The sequence below is a fragment of the Haliaeetus albicilla genome, chromosome 3, assembly GCF_947461875.1.
Source record: "Haliaeetus albicilla chromosome 3, bHalAlb1.1, whole genome shotgun sequence".
NCBI classification, from domain to species: Eukaryota; Metazoa; Chordata; class Aves; order Accipitriformes; family Accipitridae; genus Haliaeetus; species Haliaeetus albicilla.
The window spans coordinates 49,924,821-49,940,909 of NC_091485.1; the positions used below are offsets into that span (position 1 = coordinate 49,924,821).

Consider the following 16,089-nt stretch of genomic DNA (forward strand, 5'->3'; position numbering starts at 1 on the left):
GAAGTAAGATCCTATCACCTGAGCTGTACTGGCCATGCCAGAATATTTAAGACAGTCTTGGCTGTCTTTCTTTCACCTTCGTCATTGCTCTCAGGGGGAAGAGAAACTGCAGACAAGACACAGCACATGGTCCCTCCAATGGGATGTATTTGAAAGGAATCCCAAAGACAGGCTGGCTATGCAGCCAAAAATCTGACTCTTACTCTTACAGAAACTTTCACATAAAGAAGAAATGGCAAACTAAGTAAAATATTAACACAGAGAAAGCTTTAACACACACACACACACACACACCCCCCACCCAAGATGATTTTGCATTTTGAGCAGGTGTTCAGGTTATGAGCTGGTTCCATTTTCAGAGGAGAGCATTCCTTTCTTCAGGAATCAGCATGATTTCAAAAGCACTGGCATTAATCTAGAATGTAGTTTTCATTCTGTATTGGATTTGTATTGTATCTTAAAAAGAAATAAAATAATTCATATAGTCAAAATCATGCTTTAGTTTAGTTACACCTAAATGAACGTTGAACTAGTTGCAGCACAATCTTCGAGAAGCAAAATAAGTTGCAAGCTAAGATAAACTTTTTTTATAAAATAAATGAATACACTATGTTCCAGCGTTTAGTAACATTTTATAAATGTTACTTATTTATATTTTCCAAAGGTTGGACTGAGGAAGACAGCCAGTGGATGACCCAGATAAACAGACTCCAAAAGCTGATTGACAGGCTGGAAAAGAAGGTGTGCCTTTCTTTTCACTTGTTTGTTCTCTCTCTTTCAGTAAATCAATCCTTAAACCACAAATGCTTTCAATGTCCCAGTTGCAGTCCTTCCAATAAATAATAAGTGAAACTTCCAACATCACCTAAGAGAGCTAACACTCATTAGATGCCTACATTTTCCTTCCACCTTCTTTCTTATTTCATGAGAGCATGACATGGTTTTCCCACACTCCCCTTTCCCCTTCCCATCACCACTGATCCAACTTTTCATAAAGCTCTGAAAAGTCACATTACTCTATGACTGGAGAATGTTATTCTATTTAGTTATGCTTGTTTTGGGGAACACGGGATAAGCATCTCCTTTTAGGATCAGATTTTTTTCTCTTCCTCTCCAAACTTTCCCACTAAAGCTTGACAGAAAGTTCTGTTTCCTCCTTTCCCATCAGAGAATACAAATTTATAGATTAAAACACTTTCCTAGTAAGTACAGTTCAACCAAAAGCCAATGCAAATTCCACCATCCCGCCAGGGAGTCACAGGAGCCGCCCCAGCTCCAGGGCTGCACCAACCCCCAGGGCCCTGAGACTGCCTGAAGTTCCCACGCCAAAGCAGAGCCCTCCGGGAGTCTGAAAAATGACCTGTCCAATCCAATGATACCAAGGCTTCCCAGGGCTTGTAAAAACCTGAGTAACATCAGTCTGCACAGAAAATGTCAATTTCTTTTGTTTTCATTCAGATTTATTGCTACCCTAGGTTTTAAAAATTGGTTTATGTCTGCGTGTGGTGACTTCTTTCTTTCTGGAGAAGAGCAGAAGAAAAAGTAAGGTTATAAATTCCTGTGTTGTTCTCTATATAAAGTGTCCCTACTGAAGGACAGATGGACAATTTCTGATAGGTTCTAAGGGCATGGCTGAATTTGGTGGATTTTGAGACCCAGGGAACTTCTCCCTCCTGGTGCACTAGAGACAAGGTTTTAGGCTGAAGTGCTCTCAGACCCAGGAGTTGCTCCAGTCCCAGCAATGATGCTGATGCTGCTCCTCGCTGCAGGTCAGTGCTCACCAGTGGCGAGGCTGTGCGTGTACTCCAAGAGACATGGATTCATGCACAGCAGCACGGATGCCTTCACCAGCACAGGTGCTTTCACCAGTGCCCACAGACAGGCAGCGCTCACAGAAACATGAACATGCAACAGCCTGATCCTGCTCCTTCTTTCCAGCTGATCAGGATGGACGTTCCCCTGTGAACATTAGCATGGGCTTTAACTCCATCTAGTATCTGTGGCTGGACCCATGCCCCTTAGCCAGGCTTTGGCTCAGACCTTGGGTCTGGCAGACAAGCATCTCCTCCTACTTACCTGCTAGTCCAACTTGAGTTTAGTAGCAAATTATACACCCAGAAAATAGTTAAGTAAGGGATTTAACAAGAAGACATAATAAACGGTGGTGATCTGGCACAGGGCTCAGCAAGACAAGCATACTGACCTTTCTCTGCCATTGCTCCCTCCCAAATGAACAAACTGCCCCTACTTATTTCCCCTTTGGTCCCAGCTTGGGACCAAAATGTGGTATTTCTGTTATCTCAGCCTATTACTGATGAACTGCATTACCAATACAGTCACCCCCAGCACTGCTGGCCTTGCAAGACTCTGCTCCCCAAAAGAAGCCCAGTACTCCCTTTGGTTATCCCTGAGGTCTAACAGTCTCTCGCATCGCTTCTTCTTAACAAGCTGTGAAATTCAGCCATTCCTCGTGGCGCTGTCTGTGACTTCTGTCAGCTTCTCACTCTGCTCCTTGCTATGCTCAGCAGCTCCTCATGGTCTGCTCAGTTCATTAAGCCTCTGGCCAGGGCATACTCATATTCCTGCACACAACAGCTTCCTCCCAGAGGTCATTTCTGCATGAGAAAAGCAATTACACAGCAGTTGCCACATTAATGACATTTTAGTAGCAACTTTTTTCTGAATAGATAAAAATTGTATTTTGAAATGTCGAAGTCTGCATGAAATGTAACTCTCACCTTTGGTCCAGCTTTACTCCCAGCTCTGCTTTGGAAGCAGCAGCAGCTGACCGCCCTGCCACAGTAACCTCCCAACACGGACTGATGCCAAAAGGAGTTTAAGGAAACTTAACATTTAAAAGAATGTTACTGAAAAAAGAAATCTGCCATAGAGCAATAATGCAATGCAAATGTTACAGAAAACAGCCAACCATTTTGTAGTAAATAAACTTACAACAAAGATGTTACAAAATGATCAAATCTGCTACAGGTAAATGACAGAAAACCTCTCTTTGAAAAGCAGCTCAGTGCCAAAGGAAAACAGTGGCAGGGCATAGAACTTCCATAATTATCCCCTTATCAATATAAAACTTGATTACTGATTAATAAAACATAGCAATTAGACAAACCTACTTTTGCCAATAGACAGACTACATCCACCTTTGCCTAACTTTGCATCTGCTTGACTTTGTATCTCACGGCCAGGTCTAACTGTGAGACGTGAGTTCACATTTCTGCAGCTTCTCCAGGACCACCTCCTTTGATTGTTCTTCTCTTGGCACTTCTTTCTGGCCTCTGTGAACCCAATTTATTAGGCATGCAACTTAGAAATCATAAAACCTCTGGTCCTATAAGATATCCTAAGGCATATTAAAAAGACTACGAGAATTCTTTTGCATTAAAGAAATTCCCTTGTCCTCATTTTATTAGAATTTACACTTCATTACAGTAGGAGGAACTCCCTGTGATCCATGTTTAAACAGCATCTAGCAAAACAGTGCCTGGGTCATGACTGGGACAGGCATGTAATGCAAAAAGGATGTTGGTGCTTCTTAGCAGTGGGACACTGTGAGCCCATCTACTCTATTCCAAAGCAAAGTCAAGAAAAGGCAAAGTCAAGAAAAAGCAAAGCTGATTGCTTAAATGACCACTGACTTCAGACTGAAATGAATTAAAAACACCAAATGGCTGGTCATCACTTCCCACCTGGGATAAGGCCATTACACATGCCATCTCTCAGAATCATTTTTCGCTCAGGTATGTTCCAGGTTAACCCATCACATCTAACCAAGTGTTACATTTCAGCTGTCTGTCAGCAGGTACTAAGGCTCTTCTTTTTGTCTTTGCCCTGAAGCAGATTAGAAGGATCACACAATCACACTAAGAGGCAATTTCAGAAGCTACCACTTCTCAGCTGAGGTGAGGTAGGACTGAGGAGGCATTGTAAAACCCCAGCTCTGAGCTGCAGTCTGGGGTCAGTTTTCATTTCCAGGCTGCGTGGTAAGTGTCTGGCAGGAGCTCTCATCTCCACATCGGGCTACTTCACTCATGCTCAGTGTCGAGTCAGCCGATGCCCGAGTGCTCTTTCTGCACAGATGAAGACTGTGCGCCAGTGCTCGCATGCTCCGAGGTCACAGCAAGCTGTCTGTGTAGGCTTACCCCATCTGTGTAAGTCATGCCCTGCCTAATGACATAACGTTACTGAAGAACTGCTATAGATTATTTTTGACTTCTTCGGGGGTCAGCAAGTTATCCACCAGTGGTTCCTACTGGAGAACCACCTGGTGACTGGTTGATTTCGTATTGTCTGTCTAACTCTTCTGCTGTCTTCTGTCAAAGGTAAATTTAACCATCAATCAGTTTTCTAAGTCCTTTTCCTTCTCAAGTTCTGAAGTTATACATGCTGGGAAAACAGATTTTTTTTTTTCTTGATACCTTAAGAGAAAGTCTGCAGTACAACTCGAGTCATTCCTTTCCTCTCTTTTTCCAAACATTTCCCTGGAAAAATTTTGCACTGAAAATACAGAAGAACCACAGGAATATGCATTTTCCTTCAAGGCTTTTATCTGAAGTGTCTGCACTGACAAATGAGCTATTAAAGCTGGGTGTTTTCCCCCCCACACACACATTCCATGCCTTTCTATGCACATTCTGCAGGAGAGGTACAGCGACACAGCAGTTACTGTGCGACTGCTCCATTACTCCTGCCTTGCTCTGCCACCGGCTGCTGGTGGAAGTCCCCTGTTCATTCGAATTCTACCTGCACACCTCTTGTTGGCTTTTCAGCGAGTACAGTATTTGTACTGGCAAAACACCTGCTACCTGAAGTTAATCAGTCCTCACCCAGCTGGAAGCAGAAGAAAATTTTTATCTTTGTTACACAAGAACTGTGTGCAATAAGAAGCGAAGCACTACTAACAAAGAGCACATTTTGCTCCAGCTGCTTATTGCAGATTGATCTGCTTTTTTTCAAGCATATGGATATTTTTCAGAATATCCATATGGCAATGGGTTAGAAGGTACTACATGTGCCTAGCATGTAAATTATAATTTTGTGTGCATTACTAGATGGTGTTTGCATGAATCACTGATTCATGAAGTGCGCAACCAGTTTGTGTGCCAAGCAAGCATACTGCTGCTTCACAGATGCATCTGTTTGCTGCTGCCCAGCCTGTCCTCAGAAGGAAGTGCAGCAGTTCAGAAACCTCACTTGGAGCATCATGCACATCTTTTTCAACGCTAGAAAACAGTCCCTTGCAACCGTAAATGCCCCGTAGAGAAGTTTCTTCTGTGTACAGTCTTGATTGCATAATAGTAGCTGATAGTTCATTTCAAATTACTATTCTTGCTCATCTCCATAGTCCACGTGACAATTTGAGAAGATATCTGTCTTTTCTCAGTTAAGTCCAACATACATTTGTGAACAAGTGGATTTGTTACAAATGAAAAATCACCTGCTCAGCATTACATTATAAATAAAACTTTACAGAACAGCCTGGGATGGATTTAACCACTGAAGTGTGCAAGATTTTGCAGACATTGCTTGTGTTTGACTTACAGCTAATAAAGAAGGGATTTGATTATAACTTCTGGAAATAAAACAGAATCTAGCTATTGGAATAGTTTGTTACAAAGGTAAGAGCAGAATACAGCTGTAGTATTGCCTCTTATATTTCTATTTTCTTTTCAACTGCCTCAAAGGACCTAAAGCTTGAGCCATTTGAAGAGGAAGTTTTGGAAGAAAATGCAAGATCTGTAAGTGCTTTTCAAGATAATGATTTTGACAAGATAATGATTTGATTTTGAATGCCAGGTATTGAGACAACAATCTCACCTGATCTCTTTTGTTAAAAAATAATTTTAAAAAATCACCAGCCTCACTTTTTCCAGTGATAAGAATCCATTTTAGTTAGCAGAATACATTGTGCAAGAGGCAACAAAACAAAACTTAGAATATGTGGGCAAAACTTTTATATTAATTTTTGCATTGTTTTCAAAGGATACAGTGAGCCAAAACCTCAACTCTCATAAGGAGGAAAAGGTGTCATTAATAAGATTTACCAAATTTGGCAGCAGTGTTTATGGGGTGCTAGCTTCTCTGCTCCCAATCAGCTAATGCTGCATGCATGCTTTCAATCACAGTTGTACAGCCTTTCTCCCTCCCTCCCAAAACTGCTATAGGAAACCCTATCAGGAAAGATGGGACAGCATCCAGTGCTAAGCAATAATCAATATTACAACTTACAAAACCAAAATCATGACCAGAAATAAACTTACTGTTAAGGAAGTTTATGTCCCAAGATTGAGCTCAATTTTTCAAATACACTAGCATTCCTAAATTCAGGGCTTTGAACCTAATAAAATGAAAATCAAATACACATGAAAAAATAACCAAAACAGATGATCCATCAAATTCCTTATTTCATTACAGGAGTTGCTTTAGATTTTTTTCTTTTTTTAAATGAGATTACACAATATTGCTAGACAGGCTGCTTATGGTGGAGGGATAATCCATGAGATAGCAGTATCAATAATCAGGGCAGAGATGAGTCAAAAACCTGTAAAAAGATTAAGTTGTATTAATCAAGGAGCACATGATGTTTCTTTAAATATTGCATTAGTAAAGTTGACAAGCTTCAATAGATGAATCAATATGTAAACAAAATAGCTAAACGATAATCATAATAATTCAGGATAAATAGGTCTTCTGTACTACTGACTGTTTCCATAGTCCTGCTTATAAAGACTATTCATTTTTTGCAGAAAGGTGGAAGAAAAAAACCTTCTCGATTCATGATTTAACATGGGCTACCTTAGCCATCTCATTCAGGTGTGAGTCAGAGCTCTATAATGTAAAAGAGTATGAGAGCACCTCAGTGAAAGTCACAATGCATCCAATGCAGGTTGTGGCAATATGCTCTTATGTCAAACCTCATACCTGCTGGCATACAGATTCATCCAAGGAAACATGCTGACTTTATTACTGAACATTTCAAAGGTCAACATTTACTTTGCACTCTTCTGAAGAGACTCTCTCATCCACGATTCAGACAACTCTCACCTTCTCTAAGGTGGATGCTTGTTTTGGGTGTTTCCATTCTGTGCCTCAGCCTGCCTAGACATAAAAGCCCACACTCGAGCATTTCTACTTCTCAACTCCAGAGCACTAAAACAGGGACTGCAAACTTCAAAGGAACTTTTGTGGGTTTTCTTTGATGATTGTGGTTTTTATTGTTTTATGATAGACTTTTCTGAGTTTAAAGTACAAGGACTTCAGAGGATGATATGGCAGTAATATTGTCATGTTTTTGTATCAGCACATAATGATTGTTCAACGTCAAATGTCTGTGATAGAAGAAGAAATTGAGGAATTCCGGCTTGCTCTGAAGCAGTACGTGGAATCTGCTTCTACTCAGGGTGGCTGCTTGCAGTAAGTAATGTTATTGTCCTTGGGCTGAAGGACAGAATGTAGTCTAATTTCTTGACGTACTTTTAAGTGGAGTTGGATTATTTATTAAGGGAGAACCTGTGACATCTTCTTTCCTGGTTGGTGATGCATGTGTCTAAGAGCTTTTCAAAGACAACTAAAACTAGAAAGAAACATTGAGTATATGTGCAGACTTTAAGTAGTATCACAAAATGATAATACAGGCTATCCCAAAGATGCTAAACAACCTTTTAAGGCTTCTCAGCTTTGCAGGTCATCAATTCATGGCTTCTGAAAGCTCCTAGGCTGACACTCTTTCTTGGAAAACTCATTTGCCATCCTTCATTTGTGCTTACCTGGCAAGTGAACAACTTATCAACTTGTTTGCCAGTCCTCTGCTTGGAAGGTTTCAGAACCTTCCCTTTAGGCTGTCATTTTAAAATTTTCATTCATAATAAAGAATGGGAAAAATTAAAAAGCAAAATTTTCAATGAAATAGTGTATTTCTGCTTTGCTCCTTTTAGATTTAAATAAAACATTAGAACTGGGTTAAGAATAAATTTTAGTGACTCACCACTGTACTGAATTTCTTACTTTAACATCCTGGAGAAAGCTACTACCATATACACTACAGACCATTATGAAATAAATATTTTTATAGTGTGGACACAATACAGGATCTTCCTATATATTCAAAGGCTTCAGAGGCTGCCTATCACATCCCTAATTTATGCACCTTGTTGCTATGACATCGTCACACTTAGGATTGTATCAGCAGTGTTCACACAGACCAGAAAAAGCAAGTTAAGCTGGAAGAAGAACAGAGTGTCCTTTTTGCAGTGGTTCACTTGTAAAGGCAGACTGATGAGGAAAATAAAATTCTCCTGTGGGCCAAGAGCTGGAAAAAACAAAGAAGAGAAGCCCCCTAGCCCCCTTCCAAAACGAACATCCAGTAAAACACTGTAGTGAATGCAAACTTGTCAGGGGAGAGAGCTTACGTGAGTTCAGAATGCAACTTAACAAAAAGTTGATGGGAAAAAGCTCCTTTCTTTCCCAAGTTTATAGGCGTTTGGTAAGTCTGTAATGCCACCTAGCGGTCGGTTTTTACTGTAGCCGTTTATAACATTGACTTGTTTTTTTCCAACAGTTCTTGATGTTTTTGCTATTTTACAATGTACTTTCACATATAACAGGAGGAAACCATTAAATCATATAACTTATTGCTTATTACAGCATGAAATATAATCTGAGACCAGTTTTCAAGCACATCAGTAGTAAGATCAGTAATCTCACACTTGGGCACTTGGAGAAATACGTATATATACTTTTTGTGCTATACATCTAAACACCAATTTGAGTACCCAAAGGCATAAGTACCCTATATGCTGTAAATCTTTTATACTCAGGATAGTAAGCAGGATGATTCTGTGTAGAGGATCAGCAGATATTCTGTGGGTCATTTTTCACCCATGATAAATTGTTAGCTGAATAGTTAAGAACAACCAAATAGTACCCAAAAGTATTATTTAAAAAGTGTATCTGCAGCAGAGATCAGCCTACCTGGCTGTATACTCCCTTATATATTTGCTTTCAAAGCAAACCTAAACTCTATGCCACTTTGATGCATCTCTCATACAAAAGAGTGACTTCTCACAGTGTAATTTTTCAAGGAAACAGCATGAGTTATTCTGTAAACTTAACTGTTCTCTATGTGCAGTATACTGTATTTGCTGCTTTTCTCTGAACCACAGTTGCCTGATTAATTTTCTGTATTAATGATTAGCATTTCTTCAGAAATTTCTTTATACTATTGGAGCAATATGAAAAATGAGTTTCATAAATAAGAGTACATCATAAGTGTAGTAATATTAAATATTAATATGTGAAAAGCCATGAAAATACTCCAAGAGTTTTTTTTTTAAAAAAGCTCACATAATTTGCAGTATGTGGTCACTTATTTGTTAAATTTATTATTTGGGTTGTTTTTTTGTTTTGGTGGGATGTTTGGGGTTTTTTTTTCCCTCAAAAATCACTGCATTTGGTCCTACTCATAAGCAGTTTGGAATAAGATGTGTATTTCCAATAACTTTGTCGTGTTTTATTAGATTATTTCTATCCACAATTCTTAGTGTTTCTGTACAGAAGCTTGCAAGTGACTGCCGCTTCATTGTTTATGAGTTCTGGGAGAACAGCAATGCCTGGAATAGGTAAGTTTTGGGGTTTTGGTTTGGTTTTTTTTTAATACAGACAGTTTTGAAGGTTAGAAAGCAATTGTGTAGAAAGACTGAATACAAATTAAATACTGCTAATCGAGCTCTTGCTAAATACATCACAACTAATACTTCAGAACAATAGTTCAATTGCTAAAGACTAAAATATACTGAAACATATAAATAAAAATATCAGAAAGACAAAGCTAATTTGAATAGAACATAAAAAGTCTGAAAGCGAATAGACAAAGGTATGGCATCAGATGGATGTTAGTTCATCAGAGACAAAACAACAGGGAAACAGCAATATTACCACAGTTCAATGATAATGGAAGAAACAAAAGGAGCCAATGAGTGAGACAGGAGGTGTGCCATCCAGCAACACACTTAAGCATGCAAGCAGTCATGGTGAGCTCTCCCAAAGCATCCCAAATCCACATCACAAAAACCAATCCCACAGATTCCTAGTGTCTCTTTTGGGCCCCAAATAGAAGTTATAGTAATTAAAAGTCCCACGAGCCAAATTCTAGTCTGCGGCAGGCAGATGGCTAAGAAATTGAGTAGAGACAAAAAGATTTTCCTTAACTACATTTACTATTAAAAAAACAACTAACCAACCAACCAAACCCCATGATCCTAAATCTGTAGACAGAAACCATTCTGAAGGAAGATGGAGCAGTCTCTTGAAGCTTAGCTGCTTTTCTTTTGAACAAAACCCCAGTTCAAAGTTTACTTTCACAAAGACTCAAGAACACTAGTAATGCACGTCAACGCTATACTGGGTCACAACCAAGAGATGAACATCAGAGTAACAGTTAACTGTACAGAAGAAAACCTGTGTTTAATATAACATGTAAGCACTTCACAGCTTATCTGGTCTCCTCTCCCACTGTCATCATTGCCTAAGTTTTGAAGCACAAAATCTTTGTTACAGCATTAATTGTAGAAATTTTAATGCTCGTAAAAAAAAAAAAAATTAGCCCCTTTAAAAAATTTGATATGTTCTTATTTTCTACAATTATTTAGCCACCTTCAAATGAATTACAGCAAGACATTCCAGAGAAGTAATGTGGACTTCTTGGAAATTCCAGAGCTCATCACAACAATGCTAGTCCCTGGTAAACATCAATTTTTCACATTATTTTGTTTGTTCCCTGTGAAGAATTCTGCTATATTAGTGTGTTCCATATGCAGGACCACTGCATAATACCACACCTGGTCAGATCTTCTTTGGTAAAGTGTGGAGGAGAAAGGGACTCCAAATGTTTTTAAGCATAGAATGTAAAATGCATCAGCAAGAATAAGACCCACAATGCTTTATTTTATATAGTGCAAAGTTACACTAGCATATACTATTTAAGAAAATATCTAGAATAAACAATACTATTTGTGAGTAGTAAAATAGACCCCATTTAAGGTTTTCAGGCAAAAAACTGCTTTCTGATGAAGACTTCAACTTAATCATACTTACATTGACTGAAAGGAGCCTTAATTACTGATAATTGATATTTACTAATCAATTTATTATACATACTTTCTGCTATGTTAAAAAAAAAACCAAACTACTTTGAAAAAGCAAGGTGTTAAAGATTGCAAATTATTATTTCTAATACAAAACAATGAGCATGCAACATCTTCTTTCTCCCAGAAACAATAGTTAATAGAGACAGTGCAGGATGAAGCAAAGCAAGCATCAGTCCCATATTTACAGAAGGAGGACAGCAAATTTTTTATCTTGGGGAACACAAATCTATTACAATGAAACCCTAATTTCTCCTATGTTTGAGTACAAACTAAATTTAAAATAGTAAACCCCCACCTAGTTGAAAAAAAAATTACATAGTTCTGTACCTGGGGTGTCTCCTTAAAAGAAACCAGCCAAGACATTTTCAGACCTCATAAGCCTGATCTGGACACACAATTACAGGCCAGGGATTCCTGCAGTATCAGGAGATTGTACTTAACGAACCAAGAATCCCTTCAAATCTTGTACCTTACTGAGAAATTGCTGCATTTAAGACAAACTTGCCTGTAGGAAACAATGCAGCCTTTTCCCAAACTTCTTTGTGTCCAAGAGCTAGCCTGCGTATGACCCAGGAGCATTCCAGGGGTGGTTTACTCACAGCTAAAGTGCAATTAACATAAACTAAAATGTAAACATAATTTTTAAATGCCTAAATATAGAAGTGTCTGAAATTGGATTCAAAATGCTTCTTAAAGCATCGACTCTGCCTGCTAAGAAGGATTTCAGTCTGCAGCACTCTATACCAGCAGACAGTTGCCATAGAAACAGCATTTCTCACTGTGCACTCCTTGCTGGGGGGGCCAATGGGAAGCAATGCATTCACAATTATTTTTACAATTTTATAGATGATCTACAATTTAGAAATCGGTGCAGAAATTCAAAGTTTTGTTTCATGAAAAGTACTTCCCATGTTTGATCTATACAAATCATATTTGTATTTGAAAGACAGAAAATGTTCTTGAAGTAAAAAATGATGGCTTTACGAAGAATTTTAGACACAGGAAAGGGATACCACTGTAAAATCAGCAAAACCCAAACCTGTCTGCAACTAGCACATAGATAGGCTCTATTTTAAAAACAAATTTACCCTAGCTCAGACACATCCATGCTTTTTTACACATCTGGGTAACTAAGAACTGAAACAACTGAAAATTGTAATCTGAATCTGATTCAATCAAAGATTACAACCCAGGAGTCTTTACTCCACCTATTAATTAAAATGAATAAGGATACACTTACGTGGCCAAGAAGTGATTAAGGAAGACAAGGGTTTTCAAGACTGTTAGATCCAGTATTATCCTAAAGCAAATTAATTTACCATCAGTTAACAGGATCTACAACCTATTATAAACACTTGCACACCTGGTAAGCAACCAAGTTGCTTCAGGCCAATCTACCACGGTGGCATGAATCACGCAGTTCACCTTCAGTGAATGCCTAATTTTTATATAAGATCTGGACCTGAGGACACTAGAGAACCTTTTGGTGAAGAAAAAAGCTGGGGGAAACCCACTGAACACTTATGGCACTATAATCCATGAAATAAACTGTTAAATTGGCATTTTTCTGGCCAAAATTCATTAATCCACTGATGTGTCAGAGACCACTAGGCTTTCATAACCCAAATTCAGGTAAGATTCTTAGGTATCTTCTCAACATTCTTCTTCAAGAATAACATTTTCCATAAAAATGGCATAAATTTAAGTATTTATGGACACATTCACAGAAACAAGTTAATGACTTTAATCCCCAAACTGTGTAGTACAAAACCTACTGAGCCTAGAACACCCCTCCACTAAGGGACTTGGCATCTCAGATACAGTCACAATTCCCTTCCGTCCTTCCTGTCTCTCTCCATAAATCTTGTGGCTCCTCTCTGCATAAGGTTCAATTTCAAAAGGCCAAAGGGTAGGGACTGTGGGCAAAAAGTGCAAATGTGTTTCACTCCAGCTCTGCCTATAATCTGGTGATTACAGATCTTCTTTTATGGGAATGACATTTTACAAGTCTATCAATTCTCTTACTTTTGGGGCAAACAGCTTTTATTTAATTCCTAGAGTTGTGTAAAAAGAACACTATGTCTGAATAATATCATGAGGAAAGAAAGTCGTTTAAGGCAGCAAAATCACCCAGGGGACACAGAGCTCACCTTAAATACTGACACACACAGCAGAACAGGAGTGAGGATTTATGTGGTTTGCTCTCTGGGATCTGGGTGCTTAATTCTATGCAACTGCACCTATGACATTTTAATGTTTCTTTGGATGTTATCAAAAGGAGATATAAATTCTTCTGCTACAGCCATCCCCCCACCAGTTATATTCAGCTCTCCTAGTATTTTAAGTATTCTTCCCCTGCCCAGAGAGCTTTTGTCCTTGAAAGTATGCAGCTTTCAAATAAAGTATTATTAGCTGCATATATAAATGAACATTTCTTTATATATGTTATAGCTATCTTATTTAGCATTTTTACAAGAGGTAGAAAAAGAAATACTGTTTATGTTAACAAATAAATAAATTCTCCTCTCTTTCAGCATCATGGTGGGTCCTCAATAACAACTAGAAGCTGTGGTTCCAAGCAATGTTAACATCGCATTGTTTTTCATTACAGTAACATTCATATAGCAGTGTACAGGTGTGCTGGATTATGAAGTTATGATGTGATACTGTTTGTTATTATGGATGTGATCTTTTCCATTTTAAAATATGGAAAACTGCACATTATTACCTTCTCTTCTTGTGACCAGTTCAGTGAAATGATGCATTCTAAAAGCTGAAATAAGACAAATGTGCTAAACGGTTTATTGTGTATATTCAGTCCAAACTGTCACAGAAAAGTGCATCTTGATTGTTATGACTAAATATTTGTGAAAAGCTTTAGTCTTGCGTTAATAAACAGTTGTTACTTAATGCTGCTGTTTTCTCCTTTTACAGAAGAAACAGGTATGAACATGAACACACATTTTCATAAATGTCGTATGTTTCAGAGAAGCTGTAAGTCATTAATTAGGAGAATAAATATAGGGACAACTTTGTGTTAATACACAACTTCACTCATACAGGGTATTTTCTGCCCATGACAGGACAAGGCAGGACCATTTTCTCTTCACAGCCTCTAGCCCCTACCCTCACAAGAGGATACACAACTGCCTGTCTGTCAAGCCACTAGGTACCCACAGTCTTAACATTTCACAACCAATTTGCTTTGAACCCTATGTCCTGACCACTCAGAAAATATTTTCGTTAGATCACTGGCAGCTCACTGAAAAGTCATTAGAGAAACTGCCGTTAGAGCATAAACAGCCATAAACCTGCAAGAAGAAATAATTTATTCCCTAAGAAGTCTTGCTGTTGTCCCCTGCATCTGAGCAGTAGGTGTGTCCTCCAGCCCAAGAATGAAAAGCAAGTGACTATTGTAACCTGACACCTCCAACACAGGTTGACAAGGTCTACATGCTAAATGACCACTTTCTCCACTCATCTAGCAGTCCAAGGTTACAAACAGTACCCAAAAAGTAACTTAAAACTCACATTCAGTAAAATATCTTATCTGTTTTTACTTCAACTCAACCAACACATTACCATATGTAATCAAAAGCAGAGAATTTAGACTACATACAAGCAACCTTCATTGTAGTAAGGTTCTGTATTCCAGAAACCATGACCAGGATTGAGCTCAAGATTAAGAACGGTGTCTCATTTAGGTACCTGCACGTGACCAAGGCACCTTAGCTCCTATTGTATCAATGGAGTTCTGAGGCAAATTAGTTGCCTAAACAAAGGCATCTAGTACATGTGAGATGCTCTAGGGTATCCCAACTGGTCTTCAGCCCCCAGCTGAGAAAGACATGAGTTACCTATAGGTTGTGTGTCATTTATGCCAGCCCCAGGCAGCTGCTTCAGATATCCTACCTGTCTCAGATCACACCAGATACCTACCATTAGGCAACTGAATCAAACCCTTTGCCAATAGAGTCAATGGAGCCTAGTTTCTCTACACAAATGTGGACGTCAGAAAGCAATACCCACACACCTAAATTTAGATGCCCACGTTAGAGACAAATTTCACCTTTAAATCTTCTTACGGTAACTCAGCAAAAGTCAATGCTTTTAATACTGAAGTCCAAAGCTTTCCCATACTGACATGATCCAACTAGAGATATGTCCATTCTTAAAAAGGCAGCCAAATAACCCTATTATACTCACAAATTATGTATCAGTGAAAGTTTAAAGGTTTCTTGTCTTTAGCAAAATAAAACTACCTATACTCCTGAAGATCTGGCTGCCTTTTTTCCTATGCCAAGATGTCAGTCTAGTGTACAGCATGTTTTCTTTTGTCACTACTGATCTGCCAACAAAGGAAATACAGTGACATGTCGACACTGCGGCAGGGTAAATCCTTAAGTGAAAACTGACACACTACACTGAGGTTTCTGACATTTTTCCTTTTCACTGGAAAAACGATATTAAAATTATTCTTAAAATAACCTGCTTTAGAACTTCATGTCAATCAGATGCTGGGGACGGAAAGGGGGGGGAAGTTCTAGTAGGCCATATGTCCTTCTAACACTTACTCTCCTTTGTGTATTTACTAGTAAACAAACACTTTAATGAATCCTACACAAGAACAAGTTTGAGAAGTTTCACTTAAAAAGTTTTGAGAGCTACACACAGAAATTGCCTTCAACACACACTGAGGAAAAAGATCCATAGGACTCCCTCTAAAAAACTCCCAGTGATTAAAAACCAACCAACCAACCAGATTACAGTTCTTTGTAACGTTACTTGTAAACAACATACAAATAAGAGTATACTTGCAAGCTTATTTTAATTGACTAACTGCTGCTAAATGTAAAAGAAACTGAATGCAAGCAATTTTATTTACATAGTTCAGGGAAAGAAATCTAGTGTCTTATTAAATGCAACTGGA

At 38.5% G+C, this 16,089-nt stretch overlaps 1 protein-coding gene across 2 annotated transcripts in view; it reads left to right on the forward strand.

The window, feature by feature from the left end:
* The window catches only part of NECAB1 (N-terminal EF-hand calcium binding protein 1), a 71,217-nt gene extending 57,148 nt beyond the window's left edge, over window positions 1-14,069 (forward strand). The window contains exons 8-13 of one of the 2 annotated variants that reach the window (XM_069779643.1): window positions 665-741; window positions 5,700-5,753; window positions 7,316-7,428; window positions 9,531-9,632; window positions 10,662-10,753; window positions 13,694-14,069. In XM_069779643.1, the coding sequence (XP_069635744.1) occupies window positions 665-741; window positions 5,700-5,753; window positions 7,316-7,428; window positions 9,531-9,632; window positions 10,662-10,753; window positions 13,694-13,722 (467 nt within the window). In that variant the 3' untranslated portion in view covers window positions 13,723-14,069. The remainder of the gene's footprint in view (window positions 1-664; window positions 742-5,699; window positions 5,754-7,315; window positions 7,429-9,530; window positions 9,633-10,661; window positions 10,754-13,693) is intronic. The other variant, XM_069779644.1, reaches the window with a different exon arrangement.
* Window positions 14,070-16,089: the final 2,020 nt, after the last annotated feature.